This window comes from Podarcis vaucheri (genome assembly GCF_965113315.1).
Source record: "Podarcis vaucheri genome assembly, chromosome: 2".
Taxonomy (NCBI): domain Eukaryota; kingdom Metazoa; phylum Chordata; class Lepidosauria; order Squamata; family Lacertidae; genus Podarcis; species Podarcis vaucheri.
Window position 1 is genome coordinate 69,517,306 of NC_138760.1, and position 19,302 is coordinate 69,536,607.

At 42.7% G+C, this 19,302-nt stretch overlaps 1 protein-coding gene across 7 annotated transcripts in view; it reads left to right on the forward strand.

Annotated features, from left to right (window-relative positions):
- The first annotated feature begins 516 nt into the window (after positions 1–516).
- GRIA1 (glutamate ionotropic receptor AMPA type subunit 1) overlaps positions 517–19,302 on the forward strand; it is a 195,021-nt gene continuing 176,235 nt past the window's right edge. For 4 of the 7 annotated variants that reach the window (XM_082211757.1, XM_082211759.1, XM_082211758.1 and 1 more), the window contains exons 1-2: positions 521–1,003; positions 3,113–3,250. In XM_082211757.1, the coding sequence (XP_082067883.1) occupies positions 922–1,003; positions 3,113–3,250 (220 nt within the window). In that variant the 5' untranslated portion in view covers positions 521–921. Of the gene's footprint in view, positions 1,004–3,112; positions 3,251–19,302 lie in introns of all 7 variants that reach the window. The other 3 variants (XM_082211762.1, XR_014216603.1, XM_082211760.1) reach the window with 3 other exon arrangements.

A 19,302-nucleotide genomic window follows, 5' to 3' on the forward strand; every position in this document is an offset into this window, starting at 1 on the left:
TCACCTTCCTCTCTGGAGAGCCATTTGTTTCCATCTTACCCATCATTGTCTTAATGATCTGGACTGTAGCGAGCGACTTGGAGCTTCGCAGACCTTGGATCCCAAGAGCCGAGCAACCCCGCCCGAGGACCTATTGATCTGTGACTAAAGAGCAGAGCCCTTTCTCGGCTGGAGTTTGCCGCTCAGGGACCGGCTGGCAGAGAGGCTGTCCCAGCCAGGACCTGCCGAAAGATTGTGGAGGGAAGGCGGTTGGTGTTATGGGGAAAGGTGGTGGGGCCCAGTGGTTAGAGCACCCCAAGTTGGATGCCCAGTGTCTCCGAGCAATGCTGGGGAAAGAGCCCTGTCTGGAGAGCCGCGGGCAGCCGGTGTCGACGATGCTGAGCAGAGCTGGATCAATAGTCTGAGGCAGCTTCCGATGTTTCTATGGGAAACAGCACGTGGTGAAGGAGGGGACCCTCAGGAAAGAGGCTGCCAAAAAAAAAAAAGTGGGGTGGACAGTAAAACAATGAGAGGGAAATGAGCAGGAGGAGAGAGAGTACAGTGTGTGTGTGTGTGTGTGTGTGTGAGAGAGAGAGAGAGAGAGAGAGAGAAGACTGTGTGTGCATGCATGTGAGTGAGTGAGTGAGTGAGAGAGAGAGAGGAGGGGGGCTGTGGATGAGAAAGGGTTTCTCTCTCTCTCTTCCTCTCTCTCTCAGAGCTCAGTTAATCCTGCTGTCAGTTGGCGTTAAGGCAACGATCTAAGCGCTGGATTCCAGGAGAAAGAGACACACGGCAGTATAGGAGGAAGTGAGGACCGAAAGGGGGAGAGGAAAAGGAAAAAGAAAGGAAGGAAGAAAGAAAGCAAGGAAGAAAACCAGAAGGGGGGAACTACCAAATCTATGCTTGGACCTGGGCTTCTTTCTCGCCAATGCAAAAGGGAATATGCAGCACATTTTTGCCTTCTTCTGCACCAGTTTCCTAGGGGCAGTGTTGGGGGTCAATTTCCCCAGCAACATCCAGATAGGTGAGTGCGAAAAGGTTGCCCATTCTGTAGCGAACGCATTTTCCTGGATGGCTGTGTGTGTGTGTGTGTGTGTGTGTGTGTGTTAAATCTAGCCCATCCACCGCCTCCACCTGCAAAGAAAGAATGGGGGTCTGGCCCATGCATGGGGTGGATTTGCTATAGAATTGGGGGATCGGGGGGGGGGGAATAGATAGTGATATGGGATGGATCTCTCCTTCTTAGTGGGTGGGGGACATGCCTGCACATGCCTGCTTCCGAAATGGAGGAAGCAAACAATTTCTCTCTCATCCTAAATCTGGGACTCAGCATTTCATTTGGGGAAATGGGCACTTTGCATTCTTTTGCCATCCTTTGATTTGGGGGAGTGGGGAATGGTTTCTACTGTCCGTAAGTAAAGAGATAACCTCGGGGAGAAACCAGTCTTTGTTGTTGCGCTGAAACAAAAGCAGAACAACGCCAGGAAGGTGTTGCACTCAGGCTCCTTCCATTCCATGCATCCACTTGTTTCCCAGCCCCCCCTCCACCTTCCCAAGCATCAGCGATACACCTTTCATTCATTTCGCCCCCCCCCCATTCAATCAGCAGGCAGCTTCTCTCCCCCACCCCAAATACATAACTGATAGTATTTGCTATCCCTCCTCGCCCTTATGTCTCTTTGCAATGCCAATTCCTGGCTCGCCCTCGCCGTAAAGGGGGGGGGGGGAGAGAAACTCATGGGATAGCCTCACTTGCAGGATTGGCGCTTTTATTGCAGTTTTAACGTTCCCTCGCCGGCTTCCTCCTTTCCCAGATTTCTTCGGGGAAACACAAAACGAACCTGCAAAATTAGCAGGCTGCCATTTCTAGCCCCCTCCTTGGCAACCACAGGCACCGAAGTGTGGGTTTAGTGTTTTTTATTTGTTTGTTTGTTTTCCTGGTGCAAAAATAAGCCTTTCCACGGAAAAAAAACAACACCAAATCCAGAAATCGTGCATGCTGCTGAACGTGCAGAAAGTATCCTGCTATTATTCGTTGGAGGCTGCGCTTCCTGCTTTTGCTTTCTTTGCTGAATTAAAGTGTGAGAGCGATGAATAATATTGACGACGGTGATCATCCTTATGATGCTCTGCTCCATCCCGCCACTGACTCTTGTCTCTGCCTCATTTGCACATCTGCACCTTAGGCATGTCACACTCGATTTGCATTGCTGTCAAAACTCAAATGGACCCCCAAAGTGCCGAAACCGGATTCAGAGGTCTAATTGCACATTTAGCTACAATTAAGCCACTGTCAGCAGCACGCTTGGAGCCATTTGGGCAGTTACGCACTCTGCCCTGCATTTCTAAGATGGGAAACTAAATAATTCAGTAATAAGCAGACCTTGTGGCACCCAGGTTTCTGCGAGGTCTTCTTGTTACCTGAGTACACCCCTTGGTACAGCTAACACCCCTCGTGATACAGTGTGGCTTCATTTATTTGTAACAGTTATTTGGCCACTCCCCAGGCCCCATTGTCCATAGAAAGGTGCTGCTTGGATAATGCAGGATTCGTTTTCCTTTGTTCATTTCCTCTTAGTTCTCCAACAACTTGTTGAGTAAACATCTGCTTCGTGTGGGCAAATGTAGCAGATTCAGATCTGGTGTAAGGGGGATGGGGGGAGGAGTCTCCCTTGGATGAAAAGGGGGTGGAGATGCTCATTCCTGTATTTGACCAGCTCCTTTTTAACCCTTACAGGAAATGAAGCCCACGGAAATGACCCCCCCACACACACACACACACCCTCCCCGTTCTCCATAGCCCTGATTCACTCTTTGTTCACGATCATATCTGGGATCTGGTGGTGTGTTTTGTGTTTGCGTAATGGTCAGACTGCACAGGATCCTGAAAGATCATGCCCAGATGCATTTGTCAGTCTTTAAGGCACAAGAGGATTCTTTGTTCTTTTTGCTAGCAGACACTGTCTGACATGGCTACCTTTCTGGAAACGTGTCTGGAGAAAAGTTTTTGCCACTCTACTAGCAAAGTGGCGTCCTAGAATGCCTACATGCTGAAGTGTGGTCATAATAATGCCATTGTCACTTAATGTTTCACTGCTGATTAGTTTCCAACCTCTTTTCTGTTTTTCTCCAGGGGGATTATTTCCTACTCAACAATCCCAGGAACATGCCGCTTTTATGTTTGCATTGTCTCAGTTCACAGAGCCCCCCAAGCTGGCTCCTCAGATTGACATTGTGAATATTAGTGACAGCTTTGAAATGACCTACACCTGTAAGTAGTGGCTCTCTCTACAAGCCCTTTCTCTCTCTCTCTCTCTCTCTCCCCCCCCCCAATCTTTTTTCTGCCTTTCCCATCTAGTTCACCATTGCAGAGGCTGTTGCTTTAAAATTAAAACACTTTATCAAGGTCTGTATGATGAGATCTCTAACAGAGTTCCACTCCCCAAGTTATTATTATTCCTCTTCCTTCTCCTCCTATTGTTCCCACCATTCCTCTCTTAGTTCCCCCACCCATCGTTACGGATTTGTCATAACCCAAGTGTGCGATACATACAGAACAGAAAAGGAATTATTTTATGTACTGTATTTTGATAGCTATAACTTAATCGTGCAGCATTCTTTTCTTTTTTTAAGTAACCAACAGTTATCTGACATTGGCTGGAAGTGCAGTCAAAGCTCAGATCGAAAGTTAGCAATTCAACCTAGGTGAGAGGTCTGAACTGAAGCAGTTCTTCTTAGACTTTTACCCAGAGCTGTTAAAAGGTTTCTCAGATTATTATTTTTTTTTAAATGCAAAGCTTTTCATAGGTTTTGTGGGACATCTCTCCAGAAATCAGCATGGTGGAGGACTTCATATGATATTAACAGGGCGGAAGCCCAACCAAGTTGATTAGCCATGAAGAGGCATAAAAGAAACACAGAAAACAAAGCCTTCTCTATTAAAATGGGATTGCTGTCAGATTTTGGTCTTTGTAAATATATGCTGCTATATGCACAAAAAGGGGTTGATTCGGTATTACAGGAATTATTTAGCTCAGTTTCCTGCTGTCGGTTACACATATGTGAGACCCAGTTTTTATAACAAATTTGGTCTGATGTAGAAGCCTTTACCTTGTTCCTGACATGAATAATCCCAAGGCTCCCTTCCACCAACCAGACTAGAATCATTATTATGTTTAGAGTTGTAGTTTTGGCATGTTGTTAGTAAAGGATCGTGTGTGCAATGGTGGTTTTAGACTGTGGCTATTATAAATAGCAGAACACAAAGGACTCAGAGAAGTGTGGCATCAAGGTGAGAAGATGAATCAGAATATGGGTCCAGAGCAGATCTAGTTCTGTTGAATGGATGGAGGCTATGCTAGATTGATGGACTGAATTGAGGATTTGATTTACTGGATGCAGAAAACCACTGAATAGCATCAAAACTAGACGAATTCAGAGGAATGTGCTGCTGTTGGAAAGCTGATAATGACTTGGACAATTAACTACAGATATTAAGCAGGATATTTTATCTCTGACAACAAGAGTCTGACAAATCTCAGAATGAAACATTCTGCCCTTCCATCCTTTTGTTCAAAAACAGTTTGACTTTCTGAGTTTAACTAACTGTGTCAGCATCTGAGTTTACAATATCCTAAGGTGTTGAGGGTCATATAATATCATTGTTCATTTGGCTTGATGGGTCCAGGAGATCCCGCCCAGCCCTGTGGTTTGCCAGTTTCATGTCTCTAGTTGAGTTGAGTTAATCCACACAGAATTGAGATTATGCTTGCAATGGAAACTGCAAGCAAACCTTATCCAACTCCTCCCCCCCCCCCAGTCCCAATGGAACAACACTTTTTGACTAGCTTATATTGGAGATTGGCTTTTTGTAAAACACTGTGTCCTAATGGCAATTGCATCCAATTGCAAACCTATTTGATTGCAGTTGCAATTAATTATCAGTGTTTTAGTAAATCAGAATCTTCCATCATTTTGTTCTCTGCAGATTGTAGGCAAGCTGTGCTTTCAGTAACAAAGCTAATCATGGAGTACTACACCTGTGCCTCTTAAAAATTGTACTAAAAATTTCTTATATCACTTTTCTTATAACCACTGATTGTGTTGGAGAAACTCACAATTATTCATTTTCAGCATTTATATAAGTGCTGATTGCTTTGGTGGGCTCTTTCTATTCATAATGTGATGTAAATATTCTTATAAAGATTGTTTGTTTCCATGGAGATGCACAACACGCTCTTGGTTGCATTTGGGCTTTTTTTTTTGTATCATGAGCTACCTTTGTCCTCAGATGCCCTGCCACTGATATTTTCAGCTATTCGTTAAGTAGGTGGCTCTTCTGATAAAGTTATTGTGTGGTGCCTTAGGACAGAACTGGCAGTAATACAATCAAAATGGTGTATGTGTTCCCCATTAGTTCTTGTAAGACTAATGTGGGGGTGAGCAGCACTTGCAGAGATAAATTGGTAGGTTGGAATGGAGCCTCTAACCCTTTCACCACCTGTAAGTTATCCCCTGAAAATACGAGGGTATCCCCTACCCCCAAAAAAACTGGAGTCAGCACTGAGCCTGTCTTGGAAGGCAAAATAGCCTCTCAGGGCCATTTGCAGAATTGAGGGAATAGGAGGGGTTAAAATCTTACAACCCTCCCTTTTGATCTCTAATCTTTTTGTGAACATGCTTCTCTTGCTCCTTCACTCCCACAGTAGGTTTGGGAACCACAAGGCAAAATCTGGAGGGCAGAAACTAGTTAATCGCCAGAAACAACTATTGCTATTGGATCTGTTCTTGCACAAATGGTTAAAAGCCCAATGGTGGTAGCTGGCAATCATTGCTGTAAAGTGAAAGTTTAGAGCAGGGGTCAGCAAACTTTTTCAGCAGGGGGCCAGTCCACTGTCCCTCAGACCTTTTGGGGGGCGGACTATATTTGGGGGGGGGGTGAACGAATTCCTATGCCCCACAAATAACCCAGAGGTGCATTTTAAATAAAAGCACACATTCTACTCATGTAAAAACACCAAGCAGGCTCTACAAATAACCCAGAGATGCATTTTAGATAAAATGACACATTCTACTCATGTAAAAACACACTGACCATCCGCGGGCCGGATTTAGAAGGCGATTGGGCCAGGGCCAGACCCCGGGCCTTAGTTTGCCTACACATGGTTTAGAGTCAGCATGATAAGCAAGAATCTAAAAGTATGTGTGTATGTGTGTTTGTGTGTGGTTCTTGAGATTAGTGGCACCAAAATGGAGTTTTATTTATTTAATGTGATTTCTAAGCCATGCTTCATCTTAGAGATCCCAGGGTACTTTACTATACAAATATAGAATATCAAACATTAAAATGTAAAGATTTTTAAACCAAACTAAGGTTATTCCATTTAAAACAGTTGTCTTGAAGCATCTTGTGAAAATGTATTTTCTTTGTCCGCATGTGCCACATGTGACAGGAGTTTTGCAAGGAAAATCCCCCAACCACCAGTGGTGCACAAAGTAAAAAGTCATCCACTGCCATCTAGCAGGTAATATTGAAATAGAACTAGGAGTCACATACAGTGGAACTGAGACCTGGTGCTGACAGGCAATAAGCCAGATGCAATGACTGACTGTTGCATGGTTGCCATGGCATCATCTTTGGTGATATAAAGCAATAATAAGCAGGCTATATATGATGCATTTAAATCTTGGGTGCTTCTGCAACAATATTGACTGCTACCTCCTAGGAAATGGGTCACGTTTGAAATTAAATTGTTATAGAAAGCATTTGCTTTCCCCTCAACATTAAAGCAATTTGAAAGGTAAAATCCCCATGATAAATACAAATATATAGCAATGTTGCTTTCATGCATTTTTCCTTTAACAATGCAGGCTTATGAAAAATTACTGGGTGCCTTACAACAGTTGTGTTAATGTTAGCCCTTAAAAAAAAAAAGTCTGTTATGGCAAGCACATTCATTGTTTATGTTATATACCCTTTATAGGGGGCTGCTCAGAAGGAAAACAAATTAAAGGGACATCTTTACTTCTGCTAATATCTGGATTTCATAGACAGTAGCATGCTTCTCTAGGGAAAGACCTATCACCAAAAGCCATATCACCACCCATAACATTGTTAGTCTCATTTTGTTGTGAAACAAAAAAACAGCCAACTAGATTAATGAACTGTGTTGGTTTTTTTTTACATTAGGAATATTAAGAATTCAGCTGTGGAAAACACCACAACTGAACATGCCAGCCACAGCAGACCTAATCCCCAAACGGTCAAAATGGAGGGGTATCATAGTAGATAGTAAATGAAACAGTAAATGAGAAAATAAAACCTATGGGAAATGGCAGTATGTGAAAATGTAGGATGTGAACAAGTTAGATTTAGCTTGTAAGAGCAGGAGTAGCAAAACCAGAGCACTTAGCTTTTCTGTTTCCTCTCTAAGAGGAAATGGAATTGGTTTTCATTCCCTCCATTCCCAGTGCTCAGTCTCTTTCTGCCATGCTTTTTGAAGCAGCACAACATATGCTCTAGAGAGGAAGGTATCATTAGGGTAGATGAAACCTCAGTGTTTATAAAGGGGTGGGTGAGAAACTCTAGAAAGAAAAAACCAAGGTGAGACTGTGCAAACAGCCCAGTGAGGACCAAGTGTGCTCAGTATCCATGGAATCACATGGCAGAGTTGGAAGGGACTATGAGGGGCCTCTCGTTCAACCCCCTGCAATGCAGCATTCTTTTGCCCAAGGTGGAGCTTGAACACACAATCCTGAGATCAAGAATCTCATGCTCTTACCAACTGAGCTATCCCAGAAGGGGTATGCTGACTAACTGTTGCCATTGGTGGTGGTGGTGGAAAAATAACATGAAGTAGAATGGAATGAGTGGTGGTGGTGGTGGAAACTTGATTAGCAACACTCCATGCTGGAACACTTCATTGCAAGCCTCACTTGTGGAGCATAACGTTCATGCTGTTGGTAGACAGAATGCTATTCCACAACGTATTGGACTCAGTCACTTGCAGGTATTCATCCGCCAACCTCTTATCAACAGAAACATGGGTCACACACACCATTTCTAGCAGGATGTACCCTTTCACCACTTGAGCTGAAACAGGAAGTGCTACCCTGCCCTGCTGCCACCACTGCCTTCACCGTCCAGTGGTGCGGACATTGGCATTGCATTTGGGGGAAATCTCGCTGGCTTCCAGCAAGATCTCACCAAAATCACACCAGATCTTTTGTGATTTTGGTAAGATCTCACCTTAGATTGAAGCCAGTGGCACTTCTCCACCAGCAGCGGAGGTGCCACCTTGGGCACTTCCGCCACCTGAGGCAGCAACGTCGTCTAATGGTTGGACTGTCCCTGATATTGAGCTGCACTTGGCAATAGCCACCATAATCTAGAAATATGTTTGTAAATGCATCATCCACCGTGGCATGTCACTTCAGATGATGCAGATGATAGTACAGGTACTTGTAGTGTGGTTTCTGTTGTTTTTACTGAATGAACGTAGAATTAGGTTCATTCAATTATATTTATAAAGTGCATGAAGCTAATTGTGTAGAAAACAAAAAACCCTAACTTTACAGTGGTACCTCGGGTTACAGATGCTTCAGGTTACAGACGCTTCAGGTCACAGATGCTTCAGGTTACAGACGCTTCAGGTTTCAGACTCCGCTAACCCAGAAATAGTACCTCGGGTTAAGAACTTTGCTTCAGGATGAGAACAGAAATTGTGCTCTGGTGGCGCAGCGGCAGCAGAAGGCCCCATTAGCTAAAGTGATACCTCAGATTAAGAACAGTTTCAGGTTAAGAATGGACCTCCAGAACGAATTAAGTTCTTAACCCAAGGTACCACTGTATTGGCAAGAGGACTTATATATACCCACAAAATATAAGTAGCATTGCTTTCTCGTACCTTTTATCAGCCGAGAGGAAATTGATCAGGATGAGTAGAAGGGGTTGTTGTTTTTTGGATCACTGATTTGGGTCACCAGTTAACATTAACAAAAGGAAACGTATCATCCTACCCAGACTTTGGCATCAGCTGGGGTAATACCATCCTTTATTAAAAACATAAGAGTCAGACACGACTAAACAACTAAATGACAACAAGATGAGCCAATAGCCCTTTTGGTCCAGCATCCTGTTCTCACAGTAGCTAACCAGATGCCTGCAGGAAACTTACAAGCAGGACTTGAGCACAAATCACTCTGCTCTCCTGTGGTTTCCAACAACTGGTATTCAGAAACATACTGCCTCTGACCAGGGGTGCAGAGCATTGTCTCCATCATAGCTAGCAGCTATTGGTATAAAGAGACAGGGGATCTATGGCCCACCAGAGGGCCTTCTAAGCAATAGCTTTGAGCACCCTCTTCCCTTCCGAGCTTTGGCTGGTGCTGAATTTATCTATCTTTCAGCACTAGCTAAAGACCACCTTCTTCTAGAAAGTATTTCAAGTGTAATATAGGGACTCCATTGTGAAAAATGAAATACGTTTTAATAATCTGTTTTTATTGCATGCTTTATTTTTGGTTAATGTATTTTTGCTTTGTTGTGATCCACCCTGAGCTCATTCTTGATGGATATACAATAAGTAAATTAGATGAGAACAGATATGGCTGAGCCAAAACTTGGAGGTATGTTTATGAACATTTTCTTTACTCATCACATGTAACTCCCTTTTTGGTGACTTATTTCCCCCCAGGAGGTTTAGGGAAAGTTTACCCTCCCTGCCAATTCTGCACAGGAGGTTCTGCTAAGACAGTCTCGGGTAGTTCTGTCTTCCTGCCCCAATGTGGGTCATTCAGGTGGTGATAATTATTCTTCACCCTAATGAAATTCAATTTCGGTACCTATTTCCCCCCTTCAAATCAGCCACCATCATCTGAGGAACAGTGGCATCATCATCAGATATGACTATGTAAATGACACCAAGGAGGACAATTCAAAGTAAGGGCAATGCTTCCCCAATGTGTCCTGTTAGCTTCATTTGTCCTCATTAGGTCATCACATAGCCAAATCTGATTGCCTCTGGGTAAAGGGGAGGGGGTAGTTGGACTGTTAAGACTGAAAGCTAGTGCTGAAGCAGCAACCAGGTTGTACTGTGGACACCAGCCAATAGATGCAAAATAGGAGCGGTTTGGATTCTCCAACAGCCCTAACCTTCTCACTGAAAATGTTTACTAGATAACATTTGGCTCTATCCTAATAACATGAAACAATGGGGCATAGTTGGGTCAAGGTATGAAGCAGCCTTCCCCAGCCAAGTGCCCTCCAAATGTTGGACTACAACTCCCCTCTTCCGTTATGATGGTCCTTGCTGAGTAGAACTAGAAGTTTCATGGGTGGTGGAAGAGCTGCAGTATGATTTGTTTAGACACCTGCACTTATTATGTGGAGCCTTTTTTTTTTCTTCAAATTTTGGTAGCCTTAATAAGAACACTTTTTGTTTCCCATGACAATCTTCAGATATCTTACTCATGCAGGAGCCTCGACATTTGCCTTAAAATGTCTCTTTAGGTGTAAACTGCAATCTGGGTGCACGTTGGTCAGTACAGTCTACCTGCTATCTAGTTCGGTGCCCTGTGCCCTGGATAGGATAGGCTGCTGGAGTTAGTGTACTGCAACCTTAGGCCAAGGCAGTAGAGCAGATGGTTGTTTGATCCCTTTCCATTTTGGTATGAAGACTTTATATACCAATCACACATTTTCCTCTTTATTTGAAACGACCAAGGTCATGCAATCATGTTGTTATTGTTGTTTTTACTATATTAATAGTGTTAGTTGTAGAAGTTGCAGTGCTCCTATAAGCAATAGAGATGATAATGATGAAATGATAAATTTGTTATGATATTTTCTTTCATTTCCTTGTACAACATACTGGAACCTTACTTTTCAGCTTTAAAATTGCCTTTTATTATTATTATTTTTTAAAAAGCAATATGCACACACATCAATGTTCTCAATTGCAGGTCTAGATTTATTGCAATTAAACCATTATTCTGTTTGAGCAGGGGGAAATAGCCTCCACTGATAAGTGTGTACCGGCCACCATTTCTCAGAATAGCACTGTTGTAATTTATTCCACTGGTAATCAATTAAAATGCAGTTTTGTAATTAAACTTCCTCAAGCTTAGTTGTATGATACTATGTAAATTTGTGTGTGTTGTATTTGCTTATCCCGGGAGTGCCATAAAATTGACTGAAATGCATGTTCCCAACTGCAGTGATTCCACACACAGACCCATGAAACTTATTGAATTTGAGCAGCCTAACTGTATGCAGGATTAAGATACAGATTACTGCATCTGGAGACAAGCTGTCAGGAAGGCCATGGGTAATGGACTAGAGACTTTCTGGTTGGTGTCTGCTCTGTTCAGTCTCTAGCAATGGAATTAATGATGCTCTTGGTTCTTTGATGTTGCTGTTTTAAGGGCAGACAGAATAACAAAATAAAAATCTGGATCTAGTTCTCACCCTTGGACTCTTCAGAACTTCTTCTATCTGTGGATTTCGTATAATGAAAAATGTTCTGCAAAAGTCATTTTTGTTCACTTGTGGACATGGTAGGAGCTCAGATATTGATTTGTGTCAAGGTTCAATGTTTGAAAAGTTGCTGTTTCAAATGTGACTTATCAAAATATCGTCTGCCATCCATATTTTGGCTTGTGATTTCAACTCATTGCCCCCCCCACTTTGTCTAGAAAAGGCCATTGGCCATGGTGGCAAGGAATGATGGGTATTGTAGTGCCACAACATTTGGGGGGCATCGTGCTGGCTACACTGACCTAGGATGAGGATGGACAACCTGCACCCTAAAGCTATATGCAGCCTTTGATCCCAATCCTTTCATGTAAATGGTAAGGAGGAGGAATAGGAATTCAGGCAAGGCTGGGACGGAGAAAGGTGTGGCCCCATTCTGCTATTCATCAGTGTTGGACTTCTGGGTAGTGTAACTACTCTATCAAAGCCTCACTGTACATCCTCTGTACATTCTGAGCCCTAAAGGTGATATTTACAGTACCCTAAAAACAGAATGAAAAGACAATTGCCTCCCCCAAATTATGGTAGCTCTTGGCTGATGCCCACCTTGTATCCTGAGAACATTCCCTCTTCTCCATCAGTCCGAGTGCAAGGGGATCGCTAAAATTCCCCTTCTTCTGTAGTCTAACCCTATTCTCTTACATATTTGTTCAGCTCTGCAGCACCTATTCCCTTTCTTTTCTCTTCTTGTGCAAGCCAAAGCTCTTCGGAGGGGCTGTGCCATCAAATCACCCCACAATCCCTCCTTTTTCTCCCTGTCTCCCTTTCCGAGAAAGCCAGCTAATTGCTACTTTGGTACTGTTTTTCAGTGAAACCCTTTGTTTTCTGGGAAAGCTCTGAATTGTTTCAGTTGCTTTATAATGGATAAAGTACTAAATGATCTGAACATTACCCACACTTGGCTCCTTAAAATTTGATTAGCATGCGAGTAAAACTGGCATCAGACTGTATTCCAGGTGAGTAAAGGAAGAGGTGCAGTGGTTAGAGGTTTTCCCCTTGTAAACCATTTGAGCTAACTTCCCATCTACCCCTCCACAAACATTTGTTTTCTGGATGGGCTTATTCCATGAAAATAGGCAAGTTGAGTGTAGACATGCTTTGAAACATATGACCTGAACTAACTTGGTAACACCAATTGAAGTTTCCCCTGTGAGGAGTTTATCCCTTTAAAAAAGCAGATTTTGCTATATAAACATGTCATGTAGGGTCATTTATTTACTGGTCTCAAAAGAGTCTAGTCATATAATTTAAGTGCTATAATTTAAGACCCAAGGACTGCTAAATGAGGCATCTCCTTCTTTTTCCTTGATTTTTTTAAATTTTTATATACTTTTTTTGCAGATTTCTTGAGACAGTTCTGTTATTAACCAACAGACCATCAAATCAGCTTGTCGTCTTCTGCTGTTTCATTTGGTTCTGTCTCCTGCTATGGCCATCTCTGAGACATTAGGAAAGGATGGTGGGACATAAAAGAATATCTTGCAGAAACAAATTGCCTGAGGGAGGTTAAAAATGAGTCTGAGATAGATTTTTATCTCAGCATTAGCATTCCAGCATCTTCTCAGAACAACATAGCTCAAAAATGATACAGCACATTACGTACCACAGCAGTCTCCTTTCTGTTTGCTCAGTGTGTCAGTCATTATTCCTCACATCAGCTGCCTTTGTTCGATTTCCTCCATTCTGCTCTTTAAATGTCATTGCCAATCAATCCCGACAGCAAGATATTTTGGCTTGCTAATTTCCCCCACCGTGTCTTTCATCCCGAGTGTTGAAAACAACCCCTATTTTCACCTAAATCATGGCATAACTCACACCCATAGCTGGAGAAAAGGAAGTAGTATATAAATCCACAAAACTGGTTGACTTTTTTGAGAAAGTGATAGCAAGAGGGTGATGAGAAAGAAAGAAACAGATTATTTACCCACGCCCTGCTTTTGACTTTCCCCCCTTTTGGCCAATGTGCAGCAATGCCGCAAAGAAAAATAGCAGAGGGAAAGTCTAAGATTAGTGAGTAATATGGGGCTGATGACAAGGGTCGTCTAATGATCAAAAAGAGTCTTGACTCTCACTTAATAACGGAAGTCTTAGAGTTGTATCCTCAGGATAACAGATAGTGAATGCCTGGAAGTGAAGCTAATTCCACAGAACCGGAGTGAAAATCAATATCTGAAATGATATGATACTTCCATTGGTTGCACAGCCTTTTGTTCAAGACCAAATATAGATAAGACAAAAATGGGATAAGGGCCCCTGCAGTGTAGGAAGTTGTGATATTGTTCCATAGTGGATCACTGGCCATTTCACAGTAGTCTTGTATGAGTCCAGTGTGGTCAGAGATGATATGTGGCTGAATCATAGAATTGTAGTATTGGAAGGGACTCCAAGGGCCATCTACTCCAACACCCTACAATGCACTAGTCTAACTAAAGCAGTGGTTCCGAACCCATTTTTGGCCATGCCCTACCTAAGCATCTCTAAAATACTGATAAAACTCTGGGATCAACACCCATATTAAAACAACAGTAAATATTATTGGTTTGAACTTGAGGACATTTCAAACTACCTGACCAAAGGCACCGAGGAAAGCATTTAAGGAAAAAGGAAAAGAAAGCACCAGACTGCATTAACTGAAGACAAAATATAAGTCTTCTATTACTGTTCTACAAAGGGCCAGGGTTGCTGGGATAATCTGAAAATGAGAAACAGGCCTGGTCTGCTGGGAGTTCAGGGGAAATTTCTATGTACAGAAAGTGATTAATGCATTTAATGAACTATCCAAAAGAAGCACAAGATAGGAAACCACCACTAGGCTCTCTAAAGAATAACAATGAATGCCATCCCAGGCAACAAATTCAGTAGCTATATTCAGCCTAGCAGATCAGCAGAGTAGCCCATGCAGGTCTCAAAAAACCCAGAGCCATTACATCTGAGCTCTCTGTGCCACCACTGGGCTCAACACCCATATTAAAGCAACAGTAAATTATCTGCATGGGACGCGGGTGGCGCTGTGGGTAAAAGCCTCAGCGCCTAGGGCTTGCCGATCGAAAGGTCGGCGGTTCGAATCCCCGCGGCGGGGTGCGCTCCCGCTGCTCGGTCCCAGCGCCTGCCAACCTAGCAGTTCGAAAGCACCCCCGGGGGCAAGTAGATAAATAGGTACCGCTTACCAGCGGGAAGGTAAACGGCGTTCCGTGTGCGGCTCTGGCTCGCCAGAGCAGCGTTGTCACGCTGGCCACGTGACCCGGAAGTGTCTCCGGACAGCGCTGGCCCCCGGCCAATAGATGTGAGATGGGCGCACAAACCCCAGAGTCTGTCAAGACTGGCCCGTTCGGGCAGGGGTACCTTTACCTTTACCTTTTAAATTATCTGCATGCATGCAAAAAGTTCCTCAGTTTATTCTTTGCCCTTTCCAAATAGAGTGGAACCTCAGTTTTTGAACTTAATCCATTCTGGAAGACCGTTTGGCTTCCGAAACATTCGAAAACCTAGGAACAATGGGCCAGCTGCAAAGTCAATGGGTTGGGGAACCTCCCCAGAAGCCGTTCAATTGATTTCTGAAAATCGTTTGAAAACGGAAGCATTCATGTTTGTGTTCCTAATTGTCCAGCTTCCGAAGTGTTCACCCACCAAGGTACCACTGTACAAGGATTTCAGGCAGCAAGAGTGAGAAAAACACCCTTCCTGAGATTTGGAAAGCCAGTGCCAGTCTGGGTACACAATGCTGAATTAGATGAACAAGTGATCTAAGTAGAAGGATGTATATGTTCAAAGCACGCTGACCATGCCAACCCACAGAATGCCAACCCACAAAATCTCCCAAGAATCAGTGAAGTATCCTAGGACACAAGGGACACACGTGTGGGAGAAAAGTCAGGAAAGATTCTGTTTGTGATTCTTCTACAAAGAGGGGGACCTGGATGGTTACATTAAAGGTAAAGGTAAAAAACCCCTGACAGTTAAGTCCAGTCATGAATGACTCTGGGGTTGCAGTGCTCATCTCGCTTTACTGGCCGAGAGAGGTGGCGTTTGTCCGCAGATAGCTTCTGGTGAAACCAGACCAGCTCACGGAAACGCTGTTTACCTTCCCACTGGAGTGGTACCTATTTATCTACTTGCACTTTGATGTGCTTTCGAACTGCTAGGTTGGCAGGAGCAGGGACCGATCAACAGAAGCCGGGATTCAAACCACCGACCTTCTGATCGGCAAGCCCTAGGCTCAGTGGTTTAGACCACAGCGCCACCTGCGTTACACTAATGTAACATTACATTGCATTGCATTACATTAGCATGTACTAATTTGACCATGTTGTAACATGAACAGCAAACTGCAAAGAAATTGTCCAATTTTCTAGGTTTCTAAACCAGATAATAAAATGCTGGACCATGACAATGCTGGGCTCTCAGCATCGCTGTAAGCCGATTCAAAAGGCAATCGTGTATTGTTAAGATTCTTTCCTGATATTCTTCCCACCTGTGTGTCCTCTTCTGACTCTCCCATTTAAACATACCTTCTTTAGATTGGAGAATGGTGCAAAGAACTACTGTTAACAATGTCTGTGGTATTGCAAGCAATTTCCTATATCTGATAAATTCTTTCACCCTTTCTTTTACTTTTTTCTAAAGTGCTCATAAAATCAACCTCCCAAGGAATTGTACAGGTTTCCTTTATTTTAATATGAAACCAATTACTGATATAAGCCAGGAAAGAATCTCTGCTTGACTGTCACAAAGTTCTGCTCATATATAGAGCTCAATCATCTTATTGAATGAGTAAGGTAAAGTCCAAAATAAAAGATTAGCATCTGTGAATTAACTTTTAAAACAAAACACATACACATCCACAGTGTTTCAAATGTGTCATCAGTCCCCACATAATAAGTAAGCCCCACTGTTTGTGTTATAGACACCCAGAAGTAAGTCCCAGTGAGTTCAATGGGGCTTATGCCCTGGTAACAATGTTTATAGCACAACCTTCCTATATGTGATTAGATATCTTGCATTGTGTTCAATTGGCCTTGGCTATACCTGAAGGATAGTATACATTCAGGTATAATCAGGACTTGAGGTATACCCAACCCAGACACTGAGGTCCACCTCCAAGGGTCTTCTGGCAGTTCCCTCACTGCAAGAAGTGATGTTACAAGGAACCAGGCAGAGAGCTTTCTTGGCAGTGGCACCCTCCCTGTGGAATGCCCTGTGGAATTGTTTTGTTGTTGTTGTTCCAGATTCATTTCCAGGTTTAACTGGTTTTGTTCTTTAAAGTCCAAAGCATATTGGGACCTTAATATCTGTAGAACCATCTCCTCCAATATGAACCTATCAAGAAGCTTGGGTTTTTAGTGGAAGACCTGCTTTGCATCTTGCCACTGTTTGAGGTTGAAGGTGGGAATGCCAAATAGCACCTTCTTAACCATGGAACTTAGACTGTGGAAGACAAAACAGAGCACTGCCATTCATGCTGCATATGGATCCATGAATAAATTCTTGTACCTGCTTTTGACAACTTGATATGAAGCTATTGTCTTAGTTTTCCTTTGTATGTTCTATGCATTTAGTCAGATGCTTTAAATTGTTGGTAGGCACCTTGATTAATTTCCCTAGAGACAGAAAGTTGGTCTATGAGTGCTTTAAATGAAAAAAATATGTTTGTGGCATACATTGGTGAGAGACGATATATGAAGCAAGCTGACTGCAAACTTGTTGTGGTGTTGTCTTGAGCACCGATGCAAAGAGTTCCTATTGAGATTGTCATGTCATGAAGAAATAAGCCATCACTTTTATTACACGTAGATCCCATAATCAACAGGACAATCCAAGCTAAGATTCTTCCATCGCAGGGGGTTGGGCTAGATGACTCTTGGGAAACCTTCCAGCTTTACCATTCTGTGATTCTGTGTGGACCTTCTGATATAATTTTGTGCAATAACATGCCACAGACATCAGTGTAACTCAGGAACAAACCTTAAAATCAGGCTGCAGGGTGTACATAACCTAATGAATTGTGGCATAGTGTGCATTCTCTCTCTCTCTCTCTCTCTCTCTCTCTCTCACACACACACACACACACACACACAACTGCAGATGACAAGGAAGAGGGTTTCATGTTTAGGTGAAAATAGGACAGATCCATGCAACATTTTGATTTGCTGAAGAGTTCAGACAACTATATAAATCAAAATGGATGGACTCATTGATCTGATGCCAAATATATTGAACTTAAGATATAGCTACTTCTCAGGTAGGTGTTGCAGTCACTGAATGCTTAGTTTCCAATGCCTCAGCTCTTTGTTGTTGCACCATTTTACCTACTTGTACAATGTTTTATTAAGCATCAAATGTTCTCTCTCTTTCCTTTTGACAACAATCCTTATCCACAAGAAATATAATCAATGAATCAAATATGAACTCCTGGAATATTTTTTCTCATGAACTAGTCCATATGTTCACAGGAAATTGACTAAGTGTGTGTGTATATTAACTCATTTCCAGTTTTAGTATGAGCAGAGTCTATCACTGACACATATATCTATCTCTATTTTAAAATTATTTATTATATCAAGTATGGTAATAGACCCTTCTCTGGCATGTGGTGACTAAAATTTGGCTAGCTTGTCACTCATCCATCAGGTTGAGATTCTTTTTTTTTTAAGAGAGTTTATTTTGGAAAGAGTCTAATTATGAAAATGAGGAGCAGCTGTGAGATCTTCATACGACGACTCATGGAATGTGAGCTCACTATCTTTCCTAGATATTAATTTATTACCAGGTGGTAGATACTTTGTGCTAAGCCTCTGCACTCTGTTTTGCTAAAAAGGAAGCTGAGTTGAATTGAAAACAATTTGCTTGAAGATTCAAGATAATAGATCCTCTCTGCAACTGGCTTGCCTTTTGCTAATTCAGACAGACCCAGACATATGTGTGCTCACACCCTCAGGGTATAGATGCCAAGACGCCAGGCAGAACGGTTACCCAGAAGTGCCTTCCTGTAAACCCCAGGGCTGCTGTTACACTGGGAAGCCCCCTGATCAAAACCAAATGTTCTTTTCCATACTGGAAATGTTAGTAGGGAATTGGAGACTGAACACAGGGGATAGTCCTATGCGTCAATGAGAGAAGAAACCAGACATATATGTCAGTATTTCAGTATTCATAGCCAGTGTTCAAAACACTACATGTTAAATGCTGAGAAGACCGGCTAACCAGGCAAGTAGAAATTCAGCAGCAGTTGCATAGTCAGAAATAGAGTTATAGAGATTTAAGTCAAGAGGTCAGGAAGGTCAGGTGGAAGTAGGGAGCCAGGAGCAAGACAAAGACTAGCATGAACTTGGGACAAAGAATGAGCAAGATAGAAAGTGAAGGTTGAGCTCAGGAATGAATTGGGCCTATTGGACCAGTTTGTGACCCTAGGTCAATATGAGTTACAAAAACAATGCCAAGCAATGCATAGAAAAGAACTCCACAAATAGTGTGTAAAAATATGAATATCAATTTGGTATTGAACATCACCATGTGTATTTCCTATCTATCTTTGTAATAAAGTGTGTTGATGTACCACATACCTCTTGTTGCTTTTAAGCTTATTTTTTTCCCTCTGAAACAATTGACTTTCTTGTTTCATGCTGCAACTCTGGGTTAAAGATCCCAACCCATGTTTCTTGGGTGTTGTAAGATACGCTGGCAGGCACAGGAGTTTCCCTTTCTCTCTGGGAGCTCCTGATAGGAATCAACGAGGCTCTAACAGGTTTATAGTCCATTTTATTTACAACAACACAGAGAGAGCTGCATCAAGC